This window comes from Emydura macquarii, unplaced genomic scaffold (assembly GCF_026122565.2).
Source record: "Emydura macquarii macquarii isolate MOO-44397 ecotype Brisbane River unplaced genomic scaffold, CSIRO-AGI_Emac_v2 contig_71, whole genome shotgun sequence".
Taxonomy (NCBI): Eukaryota; Metazoa; Chordata; order Testudines; family Chelidae; genus Emydura; species Emydura macquarii.
The window spans coordinates 11,312,277-11,330,893 of NW_027130208.1; the positions used below are offsets into that span (position 1 = coordinate 11,312,277).

The 18,617-nt window shown below is 40.2% G+C and overlaps 1 protein-coding gene across 10 annotated transcripts in view; it reads left to right on the forward strand.

The window, feature by feature from the left end:
- Positions 1-18,617, forward strand: part of CHL1 (cell adhesion molecule L1 like) — a 234,451-nt gene that overhangs the window by 135,718 nt on the left and 80,116 nt on the right. For all 10 annotated transcript variants that reach the window (XM_067542581.1, XM_067542657.1, XM_067542590.1 and 7 more), the window contains one exon: positions 17,265-17,454. In XM_067542581.1, coding sequence (XP_067398682.1) covers positions 17,364-17,454 — 91 coding nt within the window. In that variant the 5' untranslated portion in view covers positions 17,265-17,363. The remainder of the gene's footprint in view (positions 1-17,264; positions 17,455-18,617) is intronic.

An 18,617-nucleotide genomic window follows, 5' to 3' on the forward strand; every position in this document is an offset into this window, starting at 1 on the left:
CCTAGCAGTGTCTCTGCCGGGGCCTAGGTTGGCTTAACTACATCTCTTGGGTATGAATGTTTCACACCCCTGAGTGATGTACCTGCATCAACCTAAATTTTAGGTGTAGACTAAGCCTGACTCAATTTCATCCCTGCTTTCTCCTTGGGCCTGGGAGACAAGAGTTTACTGCCGGCCCATAGCAGCACCAATCCTCCATGCCAGCCAGTAGGAGAGTAGAGTTGTGGCTCTGCCAAGTCCCGTCCCATTCTCTTCCCCTCCCAACTGATCCGATCCATGGAGCGGGTAAGCGTGTGAGTAACCCTGTGTATTTCAGAGAGCTTCTGGATTCAATAACTAGGTAGTCTGCATTTAGTCTGAGTCAGACTCTAGTAGTAAATGTAATAAATATCTGAAAATACTGTGTGCATTTATATTTATATATACACCCACCTATACAGGTTAGCAGCACCTGAAAGTAAATCAGTCACTGAAAATGTTTCACTTTCCAACCCTTAGTGGAGGGAGTGAATGAATAGCGATCCAATCAAATTATTTATTTAGAGAAGTAGAATTACAAAGTCATTTTCCTTTCTCTGAAAGATACTGTTTCCATATTGCATGGAAGTCAACCAGATTTCTTCAGCTGAATTGATTGATATCTGATACAGTACTCTGAGGGTAAAGGCATTAATGCAGAGCAGTGTTGGTGGTAGTGGGTAAATCACTGGGACTTAGAGTAAGTTTTGGAAGACACCGTCCTCATTACAGCATTAAACAAATAAAATAAAATAAACCTAAACAAAGAGTTACTGCTGCTCATGTTCAGAACTAATTATCATCTTATCAGATATTCAATTCCCCTGAAAGTTTCAATACAAATTATTTCCATTAGCACCAGCTATTGAAACAAGATGACGACCTGATAAATTGTAATATTATGTTACTTAATAGAATATCTCAGACTCTTTCTTTAAGATAATATACACTCTGCTCTGGTGAGATGTCAGCTGAAAAGTTGGACCATAATGCTTGCTCATATACCTCCTCTGAGATCATAATGGCTCCAAATGAAGATAAGTGCAATATAATGAAGTGTCACTCCCATTATGTATGTTTTTTCCCCCCTTTCTTATCCTTTATTTTAAAGTTTTAAAGTTGCTCTTTGATTTAGAGAAAAAAGCTGTTAGGAATCGAACTTACGACCACAAGCAAGGAAATGCTAAAGCTGAGAATCCATCTTTCATTCAGTACAATATTACATGTATGTATTAAAGGTTTCTTACCTAAGGAGTTCAAATTGACTGGGCAAACTCACCCAAATTCTGCATGTTTTTACCCAAGGTAAAATTCCTTCTATTTTAGTATATTGCAGATCCACTGAGATGAATGGGAGATCTACCCAGAAAAGTGAACTGGAATCTCTGAATTGGGATCTGACATGCTATGCGGAGGTGGGGGGAAGGGATGGTTGATGGGGGAGAAGGAGGGGATGCTGGCTTGGCGTTGCTCCTCATTCAGGCTAAATTCATTAGGATTAGCCTAAATACGAAATGAATAAGGAGGGCGGTATTTGGCTCAGTGTGATGTCTAAAATTTAACTTACACCCTTAAAATAATTTTCATATTATTTCTGTGGTTAAGTGATTAATTTTCACTTGATTTCTCTGAGTAATCCCTTATGTCTCTTGTAGTGTAAGAAATGTTGGAAGCTTAATGGGTTTGACTTATCAGGAAATGCAAGCACTCTAAGAACCTCCATGAAACTGGAAAAGCTAATTTTTCATTACGTAGGGAGGGGGGAAAATATCAGAGAAAAGCAGTGAATACACAAGACTCTGCTGTCAAGAAATCTTCCATTGTCATGAGTGAGTGAGTGCAATTTAAATTAGATCCACATGGTGTCTTGGTGGATTTCACAGCACTATCTTTAGATACAAGAATAGAATCAGTAAAAGTGGAGATTTGTGCCAGTTTTTGATGTTAAGATCTGCTTTGTTTTAAGATTTCAGAATTAGAAACAGCCAGCATTTTCCTCTCAAAACGCTTGGGGACTAGCTTGCTTATAAATATATTTGATTGTGTCTGTGTGGGAGAAATATTGTGAAAGCTACTTTCTTATTACAAGACAATAAACTCAGACTTGAGACTCCGAGATAAAAGGCAACAAACAAAAATCTGCCATCACCAGAGTGATGCACCTTCCAAATGAGTCTGCCTTCTTGAATTAAATCAGAAACAACTAATATCCAATGGATCACATGGGAACAATAGCTATATTCTACTGTTTATAGAGGAAATTCATTTGTAATTAAATACCTTTTTCTCCTACAGTCAGTGTCATCTAGTTGCAAGTGCAGGGAACTCTCGAGTGAACACAAGCCCCATGCTGTGAAAATCACTACACAGAATGGAAACCTCATTGATGTACAATGGTTACCACTGGAGTCAAATGATTTTCACAGCATCAGAATTGCTCCCATACTGAGAGTTGCTATGTTTTTAAATGGAGAGCTTACGTATTGGGCTTTGCTATTTTATTTTTCTCATTTACTACCTGATAAAGTACAACATTCGTCTTGTGATGAACTTACAATGGGTAACTTATACGAATATGGGAGGAGAATGTGTGCTATTTTAAACCAGTCTTTATACTGAATGAACAATTACAAATGATTCCAGTCCTGCAAGGAGCTATGCGCAGGCAGACCCTTTTCACTACATTGTGAAGACACTGGAACATTTAATGGCTCTGCCTGGTGAACATCTTGTAGGGTATGGGTCTTAATGACTAAAACAAACTGTTTGTGGCAGCTTAAATCCTGATCCTCTTACTCATGCACAACTCCGAATAAAGCAGGGTGATACTTCAATATAATACATTTATTTTAAAATTTAGAAAGGTTGAATTGTCATAATTTAATGCAACTAAATGTACTGTGTTTTAAAGCAGAGAGACTGGGGAGGTAAGGAGGAAACAATAAGAGAAAATGCCATTGACAGAAATTCATTTTCAGATCATGACAGTTTGCATCAGTTTCATTTGGGAAAATCCGTTGTTAACCATTTCAGTTAAAAACCAAACTGCAAACTGCTTTTATTGTCTTTGTGTGCTGTTGACACTCCGTCCATCAGGCCCTGTTGATACTTTACTTTGTATTATACTTCACGGTTGACCTATGAGATAAAATGCTAATCGCTGTTGAAAATTTCAATTAACATAAAACTAGTTTCAGCCAGAAATATTGTCAGCTCACTTCTTTGATGTCGTAATGTAAGTCAAAAAGTAATGGCAACATATATGTTTTTAAAGGCCTAATGTGCTCTCAGTTATACCCACAAAGCTCTAATTAAGGCTACCTTGATATCACTGAAGGCACAATTTGACTGTCCATTATTTGTAGGCTTGTGAAAAAGCCAGGTTCATAATACTCCTTTTCTATGGTGTTTTTCAAACAGAATTAAAAACTCAGTGCTCGTAACTTTAAATGTAATGGGTCAAATTCTTCTCTGGTGAGTTCCACTGATTTCAATAGAGTTACACCAAAAATGAACGTCTCTCAGGTTTTTTTTTTACAACAGTGTGATACAACATACATGCTGTGTATGGTATAATTAATTTACACCTGAAAATTATGTTTGTAATCATGCATATATTTGGCATGGAGTAATTTTTTTATAACAACTTGGATAAGTACAGACAAAATATGTATTGTGCCTCTATATTTACAGTTACTGAACAGTGTTCTTTATTTGAACTGGCTTAAGGTACCATAACATAAGTGTTAATTAGCTGACTACAAATCAGCTGCATACATATCTTTCAGAAGCTGAAACAGATACAAGGGTATTTACTCAATGACTCAATTGATTTAAAAGGCACTACTTAGTTACTTAAATTTATGCACACGCTTAAGTATCTTTCTGAATCGGTGTTTCTAATATCAGCCACAGGGAGAATTTGGCTGCAAATTATTACTATATTTCAGTATAATCTTAATAGCTTGGATATCTACCTATTTAAGTCATTTACTATCTGGTCTACTGTGTCATAACTAATGCTAAGTGAAATATTCACTATGAACACTTTATTATATTTAACCATTATTTCTGTGTGTGAATAGTCCAAATACAGATCATGATTTCCACGTGTTTGTTCATTGTTTTAAATTATTCAGGGAATTTTCTATGTTGACATGTTTAAGTGAATGAATTGGATGTGTACTGTTAGCTGAGTGTATAGCTTCTACTAGTTGATGTTTCAAATTCAAGCTATTGTGACTGGACCCAGTAAGTCGCACGGTATGCTTCTGATCCATGATAGCATGAGTGTTACTGTTAGAATTAGGTTTCCAGTATGAATGTCAATGATTGAAAATTTGACATGTGCTTTCAGTGAATGTGCAATACATGGTTAAAATGGACTGCTTTTGTCAAACGTTCCTGTGCCCAAACTTGTTCACAAGAATATTCATGGCAAGTAAACGTAAAAGTGGGGGGATGTATTTAAAATCAAATTGAACGAGTAATTATGAATTATTCTTAGCTGTATTGACCCAGATCTAAAAATAATACACATACCATTATGGTATTGGTCAAGAAGAATGAGAGACCCAATTTTCTTTATAAACTTACCATTTCATCAGTGATCATGTGTCATCTGTTACCAGGAATGCTGATTAGTGCTGCGGTTTTTAAGGACACAAGATCCCATTGACTTAAGAGGAGTGAGCCTGGCATCACTGAAGAAGAGAGCACGCTGAAAAATAAGGGGATGATTTACCACTGAAGGGGTAGTTTAAACTACAGGAAAAAAATTCCAAGCCTGTGTCATTTAAAACTTAATCCAAACCCAAGTAAAATTGATATAAAGAACTGTAGTGGGGTTTGGATCAGGCCTGTAAACTGTAACCAGTTATTTTGGCAAAACCAAAGATTTCATGCTCTTTTGGAACATGCACCTGTAGTTGCTAATGAGGAGAATGCATGGTCCATTACTATAAATGTGAAACCAGTCCATTAGTGATAGTTAGAAGTCACGTTTTCTGAGTCATTTATTTAGTTTTCAATCACCAACGGTGTATGAAAGGCCTTAAAAAATAGGGCCCTTGTATGTTGGAATTTAGCAGTGCAGTGATTCAACTCATAGATGTGCAAAGCAAGTTAAATCACAGATGCTGTCAGAGACTATGCAATCATAAGGGCAGAACAATGATCATAGGAAAATATTAACCACTGTAGGCCGCTTTTAAGCAGATTGAAAGCATAAATTGCAGTATACTGCCAGCCTTTAATGAGACTGCCTTTTAGGATTATGTGCAATGAAGAGATTAAAATGCACAGCAACAAGTCACAAACATACGCAAACATCTTCATTACATAGTCTATGACTATCAGCAAGATATTTATAATTTTTCTCTTAGTGACTTGAGATGAGGAGAGGCAGTCACCGCTTGGAAAAACGTCAGGAGTGGTATGTGACATTCCCTGAAGTAACTAGTGAACACTCTATTGAAAGGCACTGAATTTGCCATGGTAAAATTATAACGGTTTATGGACATAGGCCCAAATTGTCAATCCAGTCTTAACCAGGCCTTCATTTTTGTGCCTGCAGTTTGACCGCCACAAAAGTTGATTGGCACAGATATCTAAGAACGAGATGTGCAAATGAGATGGGTGGCTAATGTTAGGCTCCTACATCCATATTTAGGCATCTCAATAGATGGCCAGATCTTCAAAAGTTCTGGGGTCTTTGCCCACTGAAGTCAATACAAAGCGCTTACTTACGTGTAAATTGCGTAACCAGTGCCTCTGAATTGTGAGTGTAATAAAACAGGGTTTGGACATCAGGCTCTCTGAATTTAAAGTGCAGTTCTGCTTTGAAAAGTGAACAGAGTAAAATGGCACAGAAGGCCCCAACAACGTCTATACATGCTGTAGAAGTTCAAATTTACCCTCTCCATGTAGTTTGACTTTACTGGTAACTGATATAATAATTAATAAAATCTAAGCCATCACAAACCTCACCATCTTCCGTTCCAAATGCAGGGCATGTTTTGAGTTTGCCTTTTCTAACATAAACGCATAGCAACATATATAATGAAAAAAAAGAAAAAGACTCCAGTGAACAAACTTCTCTCCCTTGGGAGAGGAAGGGAGAACAAACAGTGCATGATAGATATTAGTCACCTCACTTAATGCACTACTGGAAAGTGCTTAGCTACTACAGTCACAAGCATGGTACAAGAACATATACAGAATAAGAGAGAACAGAATAGCCTAAGCTTTTTCTCCAATCTGACAAGCCCTAAGGTTTTCTACATGATCTCCCTATTTCGGGTAAGAGGCCACTGTGCACGGCTCAAGTATCCTGTTGGAATTAATGAGCTACACTTGCCACACTGAGTCATCAAGAATTTACAGAAATATAGGATACTTTGGGGGATAAAGTAGCAGACAGAGATTTAGGAGATCTTTTTTCATTTCCCAGGTCTGCTACAGACTTCCTGTGTGACTCCAGGCATGTCTCTTAATCTGTCTGTGCCTTTGTTTGCCATATGCAAAACGGGGATAGTAATATCTCCTTTCTTTCACGCTTTGTCTATTTACATTGTAAACTCTTTGGGGAGGAACCACTCTTAAATGGGAAAGTTCCTCAATGACTTAAAAGAGCTTTGGATCAGACCTAGATGGGCTACACCTAAATCCATCTGGAAGCCGAAGCTAGTGAGGAATGTGGCAGCTGTCTTTGTAAGCAGTGTTTCTTGCTGTAAATAAGTGACAGTGGTGTTCTGGGATTTGCATAGGTTGTGTCTACTGGCTGCTGGTAGAGGGTAAAGTGTTTGTGTTGACTTATAAAGCTCCAAATGGCTTGGGACTTTCATACATTTGAGACCTTCTCTCCCTCCATGACACTTTACTTGAGTTAAGATCAGCAAGAGGACTTGGGCTGAGCCGCTTCTTGTATAAAAGAGACGGTTGCTGTCAAAGGATTTTCTAAGAGACACTCTTCCTTCTGGAATGCTGTCTCTCCTTGGTCCAAAGATCCCAGAGTCATTGACTGTCTGGGTATGTTGCAAAGCCTGTCTGTTTAAGTGGCCATTGGTGGAGGGAGGGCAAAGGCAGCTGATAGGGGGATTCCTCTCAAATGGGAATTTGTAGTGAGGTTGAGTGTTTTAAGTCATGCAGGTCTGGTGAGTAGCACTTTAAGGTCAAGATTTTCAAAAGAGACTAGTGGTGCCTCAACCTTTTAGTGCTGAATCTGACACAACTAAAATTTTCCATTAAGTGCCGGACATCCACTCTGTGAAAACTAGCTCCCTTTATGACATTTCAGTCTAGGCACCCGGAATCCCTAGTCATTTCTGAAAACCTTCACCTACATGAGTAAATTAAATTACATCCATCTTTTAATTAAAGCAAATGTTCTGCTCCTCTGTCCACATCTTCGTTTCAGTTATATTTATCGGACTTTTACATAGCTTTCCCAATATTTGTCTAGCTCCTCATTTATACTTTAAAGGCATAAGTTCTGAAAGAACTGGCTGAGGAGTTTGCTGGATCATTAATATTGATGTTCAATAAGATTTGGAACACTGGGGAAGTGCCAGAAGTCTGGAAGAAAGCTGATGTTGTGTCAATTCTGTAAGATACGGGATGACCTGGGTAATTACAGGCATGCCAGTCTGAAATTGGTCCCAGGAGAGATAATAGAGCAGGTGATATAAGACTTGATTAATAAATAATTCAAGAAGGGTAATATAATTTAATACCAATCAACATGGGTTTATGGAAAATAACTTGCTATTTTTTGTATGAGATTACAAGTTTGGTTGATAAAAGTAATAGTGTTGATGTAATATACCTAGACTTCTGTAAGGCATTTGACTTAATACCGCATGATATATTGATTAAAAAACTAGAAAGATATAAAATTAGCATGGCATACATTAAATGGATTAAAAGTTAGCTAAATGATTGATCTCAAAATGTAATTGTAAACAGGGAATCGACATCGAACTGGTGTGTTTCTAGTAAGGTCCTGCCAGGATCGGTTCTTGGCCCTACACTATTTAACATTTGTATAAATTACCTGAAAAAAACCATAAAATCATCACTGATAAAATCTTCAAAATACACAAAAATAGGGGAAGTGGTAAATAATGACGAGCACAGGTCACTGATACAGAGCAATCTGGTTTGTTTGGTAAGCTGGGTTCAAGCAAACAATATGTGTTTTATTAGGGCTAAATGTAAATGTATATATCTAGGAAGCAAGCAAGTAGGCCATACTTAGACACTCTATTCTGAGAAGAAGTGAGTCTGAAAAGGATTTGGAGGTTGTGATAGTTAGTCTGCTGAACATAAGCTCCCTCTGCGACACAGTGGCCAAAATAACTAGTGTTATCATCGGATGCATAAACAGGGTAATCTTGCATAGGAGTAGAGAGGTTATTTTGCTGATGTATTTGGAACTGGTGCAATTGATGCTAGAATGCTGTGTCCTGTTCTGGTGTCCACAATTCAAAAAGGATGTTCATAAATTGGAGAGAAGAGTTATGAGAATGACCAAAGGATTAGAAAGGATTATGGTGATAGACTTAAGGAGCTAAATCTAGTTATTTTAACAAAGAGAAGGTTAAAGGGTGACTTGATGATATTCTATAAGTACCTACATGGGAACACATATTTAATAATGGCTCTTCAGTGTAGCAGAGAAAGGTATAACATGATCCAATGGCTGGAAGTTGAAGTCAGACAAATTCAGACTGGAAATAAGGTGTACAGTTAAGGCACACTTAATTCTAGGAATGACCGAGAGTATCCTTGGAGCTTATGGAAATACGTTCTGTTGCTCTCTTGCTTGGTCTGTGTTTCTAATGTAGAGGAATATTTTAAGCTCAACTAGCATTTACACCATGAATTGTTTTCAGAAGACTGGCAATATCCAAAATAGGCATTGGGTGCTGTGTCAAGTGAACATTCCCTGCCATTGGGATGCCAAAAAGCTTTTAGGGGAAATACTCCCTATGACATTGACAGTGGAAGCAAAATAAAATAAGAGTCCACATGGAATTTACCTCCCACCCTTGCCAAATATATTTAAAAAAAAAAAAAAATTAAAGCTACAGAATACAATCAAATCCACTCAGCTGCCGCATTACAATGCAGCCAGTGCCTCACAAGCATAAATCTCTGTCTGTCTCTGAGCTAATGGGAGCTCATCAGTGAACACAGGAGATCTCACCTGCTCACTGCATGGAAAAATGGCAGGTTAATTACCTACACATACTCAGTGGGTGTCTCTGTTCCAAAAGGCCCCTTTGGGTGTCCTCTGCTAATTGTGGCACTGGGCACAAAGTCTAACATTTTATTTTTAGTTACTCAGACTCACTAGAGGGACTGGCAAGGGAGGAGAGAAGTAGGCCTGTGGAGCAGTTACTGTGGAGACCAATACTTTTTGAATAGAGGTCATACTAGTGCGTCCCCCCCTGCATCATGGTGCTTAAATATACTTGTTCCAAGCAGCTGGTGTGTGAACCAGTGAGGAGCAAATCTTGCCCAGCGGAAATATCCAAACTTCTTGATTTATTGAGATTATTCAAACCACTTGGATTGTCTTCAAGACCAGACTCATCTCCCTCCCTTCCACACAACTGGCTTCACCCAAGAGATCTTCTCTGTGTCACTGTTGCAGGAAACTCACTCCTCCCCCAGCCTGCTCGCCAAACATGAGCCGCTGTCCCTGTTATTGGTTCTCAGCTAATCTCAGTCCAGGAATCATGCAGAGAAGGGGCAAAGGTGATTGGGGTGGAACCAACATTGTATAGTGAGTGGCAAAGGTCAGTTGAGAGGCAGAACAAGTGGCAGTGCAAAGGGCAGGGAGTGTGAGGCAATTAGTCCATTTTGATGGGTGGAGTGGGGCAGAGGGATACCTCAGGCACTTCCTGAGGGGAATAGTGGAGAGAATGGGAGGCAAAGGAGCTCTTTTGTTAAAATGAGGAATAGAACAAGAGTTAAACGGCTGGGGGTGGGCATCGGCTTGTAGATGCAAGCCTTGGAGAGGGAACATTTGCTCTTAATTCATTCTCAGAGGTTGTTCAAATCTGGTGTGCTCTGGGACTATTCTCCTTGAACACGTGGGGTTTGGGTTAAATGGTAGTCAGTGTCCTATAGAGGGGATCCCAAAGTTGAGGTGGTCACAAAGATATACCCAAAAGATATGAAAAGGAAGCTATATACATTTATATAGTTAGAGCTAGCCACAGCGTGGGCAGGAGCTGTATGTGATTTCCCAGCACAGCTGTGTCACTGTATTTGCCGTAACTGAAATTCAACACTAGACTTCTTTCAAGCGGAGACTGCTACTGTTTTGTGGTGTGGACGAATGTTGGCTGAAGCAGTATTTTTATCTCTTCTGTCTATTGCCGTGTCTTCTAAAGATTAAAGATATCCCATTAAGCCTCTGTGCTATATAGTCCCCTTATCTTTCCACATATTATATAATTAAATAATCAACTTCCTTCCTTTCTAAAACCCAAAAGCTGCTGCTTTTTTTTTTTTTTTTTGGTGAGTTATTCTGCCATCTCATAATTGGGGCCTGAAGGCTGTACTTTCTAATTACCAATGACTTCTTATGTAAAAACCTTTTAACATATAAGTTACTGGTAAGTTAAATCTGAACCTAGCTAACGAAAAGGTCAACTCTGATATTAACCATTAGTAGGCTTTAAGAATCCAGTAGTTTAATATTTGCTGTACTGTACAGAACTTACTCAGAGACCTTACTCAGACCCTTAAATATTTTAAGAGGAAACAAAATTGCTGGGACTGATGATGTATGTAGCTGTACACTATAATTTTATTTGGTAGCTGTAGAAGAGTAATCTGAGTTTTTTGGCTGTCATTCTTAGTATTTATGAGCTATTTTAATACAGTAATTACATGTCGTCAAAATTGCTCACTAGGTTTAGGAGAAAAATGGAAATTTAATATTTTCTCTCCTGTTTGATTGCCCAATATTTTTACTGCATGCTTCTGGAAGGAGTCATATGCAATACAGATATCTGACACTGCATGGTTCCTTAATAAAACTGGTATGTTGAAAGATTTGTTCACTGTTAGGTAAAGGGCATCTCATTAAACAAACAAATGAGCTGCCCTTAAAGCAATCAGTATTTACTATTAACTGAACAGCATAATAAGCAATGAATTGCAGGTAAGAAACTATGGATAATTATCTGAAGTGAATTCAAAAAAATTATCTGCTTTAAGCCTCAGGCTGAGAAAAGAGAAAATAAAGAGAGATGCAGAAAAGAAGATAAGGCATAGCATATATATAATTCATACATATAGCCTTCATATTATTTTCTTGTGAAGAAAAGTAGTTCTTGTGGATTTAGCCCTTTTGCTGTTGTAACACAATGGGTTTCTCTTCCTCCAAATCAGCCCCATCACTGCAGACTCCTGAATAAAACGCATCATAAGGACAAAGACTAGCATGATACCACTTTGACAAGAGCTGATTTCCAAGGCAAGGATTTAGGGCTGATCTAGCTACCAGTGATTTGAACTGTTAATTTTACCAACTCCTAGATTTTGCAAATCCTTGCTTGGCACATAGCAGACAGCATGAGATTGCTGTACTTTGGCACAAGTATGACCAAAACCCTGCATAGAGCTGCCAAGTTTTGTGCAGCTAAATGTGGGATATGTTATGCAAATTACATAGTGAGCTAACCTGCACATTTACAGATAATTTGCATACGACATAATCTTTGGTTTATAATCCATATGTTCTGCCCCAAGTTTTGGTGGAGGTAAGACACTGCTGCATAAAACTTGTGGGTAAATTGGAGGGTTTCTAAGGTGTTCTGTGACCTGGAGGTTGTCAGGGATTGTTAAATTAGGTGGATGGATGCTGGAGTGTCTAAGTTGGTGGGTGCTAGAAAGTAGATGGGAGGGGCTGATGATGTCTAGGTGCCTTCCAGCTTAGTTCTGGGTCTGAGACATGACAGGGCTGCCTGCTGTGTGACATCCATGCAAATTGTCTAATACTTGGCAGCCCTGCCTACGTGTCAGCTTCAGTAAGGTTAATCGTTTGTCCCCTCACTAAGCAGACATGTCCTAACCTCCCTCCTTGACCCTACCTTACTGTCCCGAGCTGTGCAAGAGGGGCTGCTAGTAGGTAACTGAGCAGAGTCAAACTCTTCACCCCTAAAGAGAACCGCACACAGGGCTAGGTCATCACTTTGTAATCTGCCTTGAGCAAAGGGCAAGGTAATTGTATCACCTCAGGTGCAGCCTGGGAAGCCTTTTGTTACTTGGAGAGTCCCAACCTGCCTTCTTGTCTTCCCCCACCTGCTCTGGGGAAGAAGTAAAGCAACCTGTTCTAGGCCTCCACCCAGCATGTTGGCTTAGGTGCATGAGCCAGCACACTGGAGAGGGGATGGAGCCAAGGCTTTGCCTGTTCCTAAGCCACTCTGACCCCTCCCCACAGCCCGTGCAGGGGTGTGAGGAAGTGCCATCTTTACTTCCCTTTCCCTGCAACCCATGGTGTGGGTAGCTCCCCTGCGAGGGGACACTTTATGCTCCTTTACTCCCTTGTGTAGGTGCATATAGAGAGCGACAGTCTATCCCAGTGTACTACTTCCTGTGTGTCTCAGCCCAGGAGGGTGTGATAAGTCTTGAGACGCTGACGTGCCCAAACTGAAAGCAGAATTGAGTTTACAAAGGATGGGAAGCAGTTTGATCATAGTAGTTCTATAAAAATCACACACAGCACAACTAAAATAAAGTCACTGTTACTCTGCCTGTTGCTGTGTTACACTTATCACTTCTCTGGAGTATCTTGCCAAACACTTATCACTAGGTAAATACTCCTGAAATATGCTGCTGTTTAATTTAGGGCTCAGCTGAGTTTTACCTCAGAAAACAAAACAAAAATGACAACAGGCTCAACACAAATGCAATTGGCGATTGCCTCAAGAAAGTGTAGCATCATCCATCTCAATCTGTTCACTAGGTCCCAATGCCGGTGCAGCCTTCTGAATTAGTATTCAGAACAGGGAAAGAGAGAGAGAGGATGAACTAAAGCAACAAACTAATTACAGTAGTCTGCAGAGACAAGTCATGCCACATCATGTGATAAAAGATCATGTTTCCACTCTGAACATTTGTCTCTTTCTCTCTGTTTCTCTATAAAAAGAAGTATGGGTGGGCTAATGAGTTAGGTAAAGGAAGCCACCTAAACCATAGCATCTTCCTTGAATTTAACGTGAAACTCTATTAGGTTTGATTCAATTCAGACAAAGGGACACCTCTTTTCCATGTCTCCCTCCCACCATGCTACCTCAGCTATTCTTTCTGCAACTCTGGCTCCTTTATTTTTGAATGCTCTCCCAAATGCCACCGAGTTTGTCAATATGGGTGCTGGATCTCGAGAGCTCTATTGCAAAAGTTGGACTTTGCTACCAGTAATGTACACTCTGCAAGCAACTCTCCAGTCAGATGTTGGTTAGCATTGTGACAAAGTCAGACCAGAAAGTTACCAGAGTGGTCCTATTGGGTACTGGGACGTGTATATAGCAGAAGGCCCCTCCCCCAGCCTAAGGGGAGAAGCAACTAGGACCGGAACTGAAATAAATATGGGGGGCAACAAATGAAAAAAACCTGGAACAGATGTGGGGGCCAAAGCATCAAAACTAGGGAACCTGAAGGGATGACAAGCAGAGAACCCGAGGCAGTACCCGTAGCTCCTCAAAGGTGTCTAGGGAGCCAGTGGACACAGCCCAGGGAAACTCTGCGTGGATGCATGAGCAAAGAGAGGAATGGAAACAGGCCCCACAATTGCAGAGCACCCCCTCAGCCAACATCCTCTCCTGGATGTAGATGGCCACTTTGACCATCATCAGGAGGAGGTTGACGCGGCGGTCCCCTGAGTTTGTGGGGCCACAGATGGGGTGTGTAAAAATCAGGAGATCTAAGGAAACGTGCAGCTAGAACTTCGGGAGAAGGTTCTGGAGGAGACAAAGAGGGACTGCTTGGCGCACTGCAAGTAGACATGCGCCAGGGTCTCCCTCGCACTGCAAAAGGGACAGGTAACTGGGATAGGGGTGAACCACTCCAGGTACATACCCATGCTCGTGGTTCCATGAAGAAAGGCAGATCTATCAACTCTAAAATGGTCAAGGCCCTTTTCCCCATGAGCTGAAACCTAGTGACACCTGAGTCCAATTAAGGGCAGCCTGTGACCTTTAAAAATCCCTCTTTTGTTGCGAGAGAGAGGGAGGAGAAATCAGAGACAAGCTGCAGCTGGGAGAAAAGGCTTTTCCTTGATGTAAGGCTGCTTTCCTGCCTAAAAGGGGAGTCCAACGAGCTAACCGACTGTTTGGGGGAGTACTGGCATCCAGAGGCCGGCATAACAAGGCAACACTCCACAGATGGGGCAGGGAAAGGTATTTGCTATTTGTCTTATGAACATATTTCTGTTTGTTTGGCTTTAGAGTACTTCTTGGGCTTACCCTGGGCCCACCTTGTAAATATTAAAAATAAACCTGAGTGAGGAATAAAAACTCTCTGGAGGGGGACTGATTTAGTCCAATCTCCCTCAAGCCCTCCAGTGCCAGAGGGTGAAATGCTGAGCCTGATGAGGCAAAGGAGGTACCTTGTCACAGCATAAACTGCAGTTCCTCTGACCACCGAAGTTTTATGCAGGGCAGACATTAGCTATAAATAGCCCTGATAAAGGTTTTGTTTATTGCCTGTAAGCACAAGTCAGACAACAATGAGCAGTACAGGGAATAGAGGGGAACCCGATATTGTGCTGGGCAGCCATCAAGTTTCTGTCACCTAAGAAAGGACTATATACCTTGTACATGCAAGATATTTAATGATGTGGTATGATATAAAAGGTTTTATCATACTGAGTTTGGGATGTCTGTATTACTTACAAGTGGAAAGCCTGGAATTAACTGTATAGGTTAGCTCAGACAAATGTTGATAAAACCTTCATACTTCACACCAGCACGTGTTCTATATGCACCATACAAGGTCCAAGGGGAAAATCTATATAGAAAATTCTAGAATTTTTTTTTTAATGCATCTCTTTTCTTCGCCTGTAAAGACAGGCACCCTTACTACAACAAGTCCAACTGTACCAAGAAGAGAGATGGAAAATAATAAGCCTGATTTTCCTCACACTTATCCAGGTGTAGGTGAAGATTAACTCATTTGAAGTCAGTGGAATTACACTGGTTTTACACTAATATAAGTGAGAGGAAAACCAGAAATAACACATTTTATATACCTCTAAAATATAGCTAGAATACCTTTCTGTGCATAAAAATGTCAAACTACAACTTTCAATATTTTGGAGCCTTCCAGACCTAAAGACTGGTGCTATCGGTCCTAATAGAAAAATGGAAATCTCTTCTTTCTGCTGATTTAAAGATTCCATTTGTAGCTGCATAGACAATGAGCAATCAGATCTTAGGCACGCAAACACAAGACTTAATATTTCTCAGGCTGAACTAAAGCCACTGTAATCTGAGGTAAATTTTCACATTTGAGAGAAGAAATAGACATTTTTGTGGCAGGTTGATTTAAAATACAGTGGCTTGTTGAAGTTTCTCAGAGGTTTGGAATATTTGAATAGCTCCCTGGAAAGACCAGTTGGTGGATATAATATAAACCCTTGTCGTATAAATATTGAAAAGTGGCAGTGCTTCAGTCCTGCTGGAGTGCACTTTTTTGGGGGAGCCAGAGCAGCATTTTACAGCAATTCTGGTACTTGTGTTCTGGCACTTCTCCAGCACAGCGCTCACATCCTCTGAAAAGTGGAGCTGTCCTGAGGAAGTGCGAGACTGGGATTTTGGCATTGAGGTTTGTCAGTTGGCCTCTTCTTTGTCTCTCCCATACTACTGATAAATTGGAGAGTTCTTAAAGATTGTTATTTGAGGTGCGAAATGTAGCACTTCTAGTTTGCAGGGGTCTCTTGCAAATCTTGTTTCCACTTTCATTTTAACAGCGTTCAAACTCCTTGACTTTCACTTCCAGATTCCCCTCCCCCGGCAAATCTCTAACTAGAACTCAGTGAAAATCTCTACCTTCCACCTGGCTTTGAGTCAGAACCTTACAAAACTGCTGAATTCTCCACAATTTCCACCCTGTTATGAACCAATGGCTGGTGTTACCTGCCCACAAGCATTGCAAATGAGTCAGCTGTTCCCCTTTTCTCTCCTGGGCTCTTTAGGGCTGACTGGTTGGCTTCTTTGACTACGTTCTCTCTTTGGGTAAGGGAGGAAGCAGATTAAGCCAGCTTCTTCCACATAAAGGAAACCGCTGCAGGGGAAATAGTCTGCCTGTCTCTCCTGTCATTTGGCAGTTGGCTGCTGGTGGCCTCACTACTGCTAACCCTGAGCTGGCTTTTACCTCATTCTTGATCATCTCTTGTCTGAAAATTGTCCTGTCTAGGTAATGTTGACATTTGATATCTGGCGTATAGTGGAGATTGGCACCCTATAAATATCAGAGAGAGAGAGACAGATAGAGAGCTAGAAAACATATCTGCCTTGTGTTCGTTAATATTTAATTGACAAACCGCAAGTACTGCTGACAACCAGAATTTTCTGTACACTTGCATTTTTAGAACTCTCTCTTTTTACTCCTCTGTGAATAGCAGTTAAATGTTCATCACGGATGAAAATGTTCTCCTTTTGGCAGGCTACTGATATTTTTGCCTTGTAACATATAATCCTAAAATGTATAATGGGGATGTAAAACTTGCATATGGTAGTACTGGGATTATGGAAGGAAAAGCAGAGGTTTCATATGCTGGTCCTTATTAATGAACCAAATTTGTTTAAATCTCCAGTTTTAAGCATAAAAGAAAGATAAAGAACATATGAGATTTACAAACAGGGTCACTGGAGTACAGAATCTCTCTCCTTAGATCTGTTACACTGCTTTCCAGCGAGCACTCTTCTCAATTAGAAAAATGTATGAACTGGAATGATTACAAATATACCCATCCCTGATCTTAAACTCAAAGCAAAAAAGCAATCTGATTTCTGTGGTATAATTAATTTGCTTATATTTCTTTTGTTGCTATAGTTTTATTATACTACCTTTCAGAAGCAAAGGGGGAAATGTACAAGTTAATACATCTTTAATACACTTACATTTTCTCTTTAGCTCTGAACCCTTGAGTGTTGCTTTAATTTACTAACCTCAGTAGAGCCGAGTTCATATTGTGAGCTAATATGACTCTTTCTCCTCTTTGCTAGATTTACAAGTTCACATCCTTACGTCTGATTTGAACTGAAGGTGAGAGAGAAACAAAACACTCTTTCATTCTATTTGGACTCCCTGTTTACAGAAGAGGAATGGAGACACTATTAAGCACAAAAAGGATCAACATATGTCTGCTTTTCTTTGTATTACATTTGGCAGCAGCTGTTGAAATACCGTTATCAGGTGAGTTGTAGCTGTTTACTGTACAGTCTGCTTTCTCCCCCCTTTTGTTAGGAGAATTGTCCCACCAATTATGCAGAAAAAGGGAACAAACCTGGCCTTTTTCTAGGCATTCAGGCCCTGATCCCATGGATATTTAAGGGCCTCACTCCCATTGACTTCAATGGGAGTTAGGCATCTAAATTCCTTTTGGGGATCGGGGCCTCAGACACTACAGACATGAAGGTCTAGTTTCTAAATATGTTAGGCTCAGCTATAACTTTAAGGGACTGGCCCACTTTAGGGCATGCCCCACACAGACCTCTGCAAGAACTCTGAGTGACACCCTGCCTCCCAGCAATCCCAACTGCAATGGAAGAGTGTACTTCCTGGGGGTTGCAGCACATACTCCAGTCCATGGCTGGCTAGCTCTACATAGCAGTGCAGGGAGGCAGTACCCCTCCTTCTTTTATAGGTGGCTAGCACCAGTGGATACCCAGGAGCAGTCCTTGCCCTCAACTGCATTTGTAGCCAAGGATGGGACAGGCTCCCTGTGCATCCACCTAAATGTAAATACCAACTCTGGGGAACCATCTGTCCCTTAATTTGTTTGAATGAAGCACTTTATATTTTAATAGAAAGGAATTATGTCTGAATATTTATAAGCTAGTGGGTAAGGGTAGACACAGTATAGAAGCAAGGGGTTCAATACCATATGGTGCAGCAAGACACCTCATTTTGTTTGAGCTTTGAGCTTCCTGGCCTGTTCAACTTAAAAGTGAAACCAGAGAACGTGCTAATTGTTATACACAACAAGAAGGAAAATGTGGTGATCTGTTATCCCCAATTATAGCGCAGAACATTCTGGTGTGTGTGTCTCTGTTGCTCCGAGATTCTCAATATTTTAATTATTGTGGAATATAAGTCAGTGAAGCAGCATTGTTTTGCTGTGTGCATTGTAATGATGCACATTCATGCCATGGATGAATGAAAACAGTGTGGTCCATCCGTAATGGACCAAATGCTGGAGATGATTTACCATGTAGAGGATATGTGAATAGTTTAAAACACCCCAGATTATTAACTTTACCCCCTCCCTAATTTAGTAAATTCAGGCAAATGTGAAACAGATTAATGTTCTAGCAAGCAAGGTGAGTCACAGCTCAGCATTTCTAATTGCAATAAAA